The sequence below is a fragment of the Buceros rhinoceros genome, unplaced genomic scaffold (assembly GCF_000710305.1).
Source record: "Buceros rhinoceros silvestris isolate BGI_N320 unplaced genomic scaffold, ASM71030v1 scaffold39891, whole genome shotgun sequence".
Taxonomy (NCBI): Eukaryota; Metazoa; Chordata; class Aves; order Bucerotiformes; family Bucerotidae; genus Buceros; species Buceros rhinoceros.
Genome location: NW_010395536.1, coordinates 4,589 through 7,225, shown reverse-complemented (window position 1 = coordinate 7,225; position 2,637 = coordinate 4,589). Strand labels below are relative to the sequence as shown.

The 2,637-nt window shown below is 53.4% G+C and overlaps 1 protein-coding gene across 1 annotated transcript in view; it reads right to left on the bottom strand.

The window, feature by feature from the left end:
- DNAJC17 (DnaJ (Hsp40) homolog, subfamily C, member 17) overlaps positions 1 to 2,637 on the bottom strand; it is a gene marked incomplete at its 5' end in the record, with an annotated part of 10,731 nt that overhangs the window by 4,444 nt on the left and 3,650 nt on the right. The window contains 3 exons of the mRNA XM_010145575.1: positions 59 to 155; positions 581 to 663; positions 1,015 to 1,102. Of these exons, the coding sequence (XP_010143877.1) occupies positions 59 to 155; positions 581 to 663; positions 1,015 to 1,102 (268 nt within the window). The remainder of the gene's footprint in view (positions 1 to 58; positions 156 to 580; positions 664 to 1,014; positions 1,103 to 2,637) is intronic.

The following is a 2,637-nucleotide window of genomic DNA, read 5'->3' as shown; positions in this document are numbered from 1 at the left end:
CCAGCCGAGTCCCTCCCGCCTGTGGCTTGGCCAAGGACTCCCCTCTCGTTGCTCTCACCCGGCATGTGCTGCTCTCTCTCGAGCCGGATCTGCTCCCGAATGAGTCTCTGCTGCTCCTCGAGCTGCCGGGAGCCTTCTTCTCGCAGGCGTATGATCTAGGGCAGAGGGAAAAGAAGCACGGCTGTCTGAGGGCATCGGCCCATGGCTGGTTCATGCCGTGTCTTACATCCTGCTGCTAGTTCCCCTAGGACAGCACTGCACTGGGCCTCTCCTGTTCCTCCTCCTGTTGCTTGGGACACAGCCCCTGTCAGCCAGCACATAATCAACTAGCTTCTGTTATCGCCTGCTCTGCTGAAGGAAGAGGGCGGACAAAAAATAACCCCGGGACTGACACATCTGCCAGATTGCTGTGAGATCCCTTCCACGGGCCCCCCTTCCTAGAGCCCATCGATCCAACCCCCTGAACAACTGCTAAGCACAACCTGCTGCACCTCATCACGGGGTTTTTGTAATGGTGGTAAAGACTTCCAGCAGTTCTTTGCAAAAGAAGCAGTGAAATCTATAAAAAAATTATTGTTACTTCTTGTTCTAAGGTTCTCGTTGTCCTGATCTCCTCCTCCTCACTCTCATGGGTCTGGGCTTCTCGTTCTCTGGCTTCAAGATCTGCAGAGAAAGAAACAAAAATTAAAGCAATCCAAAGAGAATTTCTGCTGCTGACCAGAGTGGATGGAAAGATCACAAACCAGGCTACACCTGCATCGATGGCAAAGCAGAGTCTGGACAGCTCTGCCCAGCATGTCACTGTATCAGCAGCCCTCACAGTCCCCAATTCCTCCCTGGAGCCAGACCAGTCCCAGCAGTGACTGTGGCTACGACCCTGTGCTGGGCATAAACCACAGTGACCACACGGGGACCCCAGCTTCATCATCAGAGGACTCCAGCGGCAGAAGAAATGCCAACACCTGGCTCAGGAAGACCTTGAGCCAAGAGCAAGCAAAGTCCTGATTTCATTACCAAGCTTTACTTTCTTCCGCTTCTCATCGAGTCGCCGTGTCCGTTCCTCAGCTTGCTTCTTCGCCTTTCTCGCCTTGTCGTACGCCGCCTGTCAAGGAACCAACACAACAGTGTGAAACCAGAGAGAAAATGGGAAAAAGTGAAGAAAGGCGAGATCAGACCCGGAACACTGTAAGCAGAGGTGAAGCAGTTTCTGCTTCTCGCCAGCATTCCTCCCAAAAGTGTGGAAAGTTAACACAAATAACCAAAACCATGAGAATAGGTCCAAGGATCTCCAGATGGAGCCTGAAGGCGTGAGAAGTCCAAGAATAACGCAAAGTGCACTGGAGAAAAAGTCTGACCCACCTCAGAGGTGGGGAATCGTTTGGTTTCCTGAACGTGCCAAAAGCAGCTCTTGGGGCCCTGGGAACAGATCGGGGCTGCTCGAGAGCAACAATTTACAGTTAAAAAGGTCAATTTTATACGAAGATTTATTCACAAGATACATGTTTGACTGGCATGAACGTGTCCCATCGAAGAGCATCAGAACTCGTCGGCAGCAATAACACAGCAACGTTCACGTAGCACTAGTGACCCGAGAACTGGGGTAAACTGGTGATTTCGCTGGCACCTGTTCAAACCAGGTGAGAGTCTGGTCCTGAGCCCTCGGAGAACATTTCTGCAGCGGGTAACGCACAAACGCTCGACTGCTCCTGCAGAAAGGCTGGACGGGGGAGCACTGCTCCTGATTTACAAACTGGGAAAGCTGCTGGTTTTCCTCCCTGCAGGGAAGGGTTTGATCAACACTTCTTCCTTTTGAAAATGAAGAAGTCAAAAAGTTCTTGAATGCCAGAAGCTGAACTGCTCCTTGGAGGGAGCAGTTTCCTCCTCATGTTGAGGAGGAAAATTACGTCGTGTTCTCCCATCGCAGCGCTGGGATTTCACTGAGGCTTCCCGCCGGAGATTATCCAGGTACAGTTACTGGCTCATTTTTATCTTGGTTTTACTCCTTCCCTTCCCGTGTCCAGATGACACTCAGCCCTTGAGCAGCAGGTGCTTGGTCGTTTCCTCACAGCCAGGACACTCAGGTCACCTCCAGCAGCCTGCAGAGCTCCTGCAGTGCCAGGACACGGAGTGCGACCACCACTCAGCTGTTTGGTTCACAGTCACTTGTGCCCACGGAGAGAAGGCTCCGAGCCGTGGCCATTCCATCCAGGTGCTCCTGATCTGTCCTACCTGGACTGCGAGGGAACTGCACAGGCACCGCTGTCACGGGGACGAGCGCATCCCTTCGCCAGTGGTGTTACCAGTTCACTTTTAAAAGGGGATGTGCCCCAGTCGAGCATGTTATGACACAGTACCTCGCCCCGCAGCCAAGGGACAGAGCTGCTCCTGGCACATAAATAAAGAGAGAACATTTGTCCAGGGTCTGGTCTGCCTCCTGCCATCAGACCTCACGGAGAGCTACAGGGGAAAACAGACGAGCCTGGCATTCATGATGGCACATGCAGAGAAGGGAGAAGGACAGAGAGAAGCGTCTCCAGCATGACTCCAGTGTGACTGCAGAGAGGAACAGCCCAGGACCGCCCCCAGAGGCTGGGCAGCCTTACCCTTGCTGCTGCGTCGGGGAGCACGGCCAGGGGC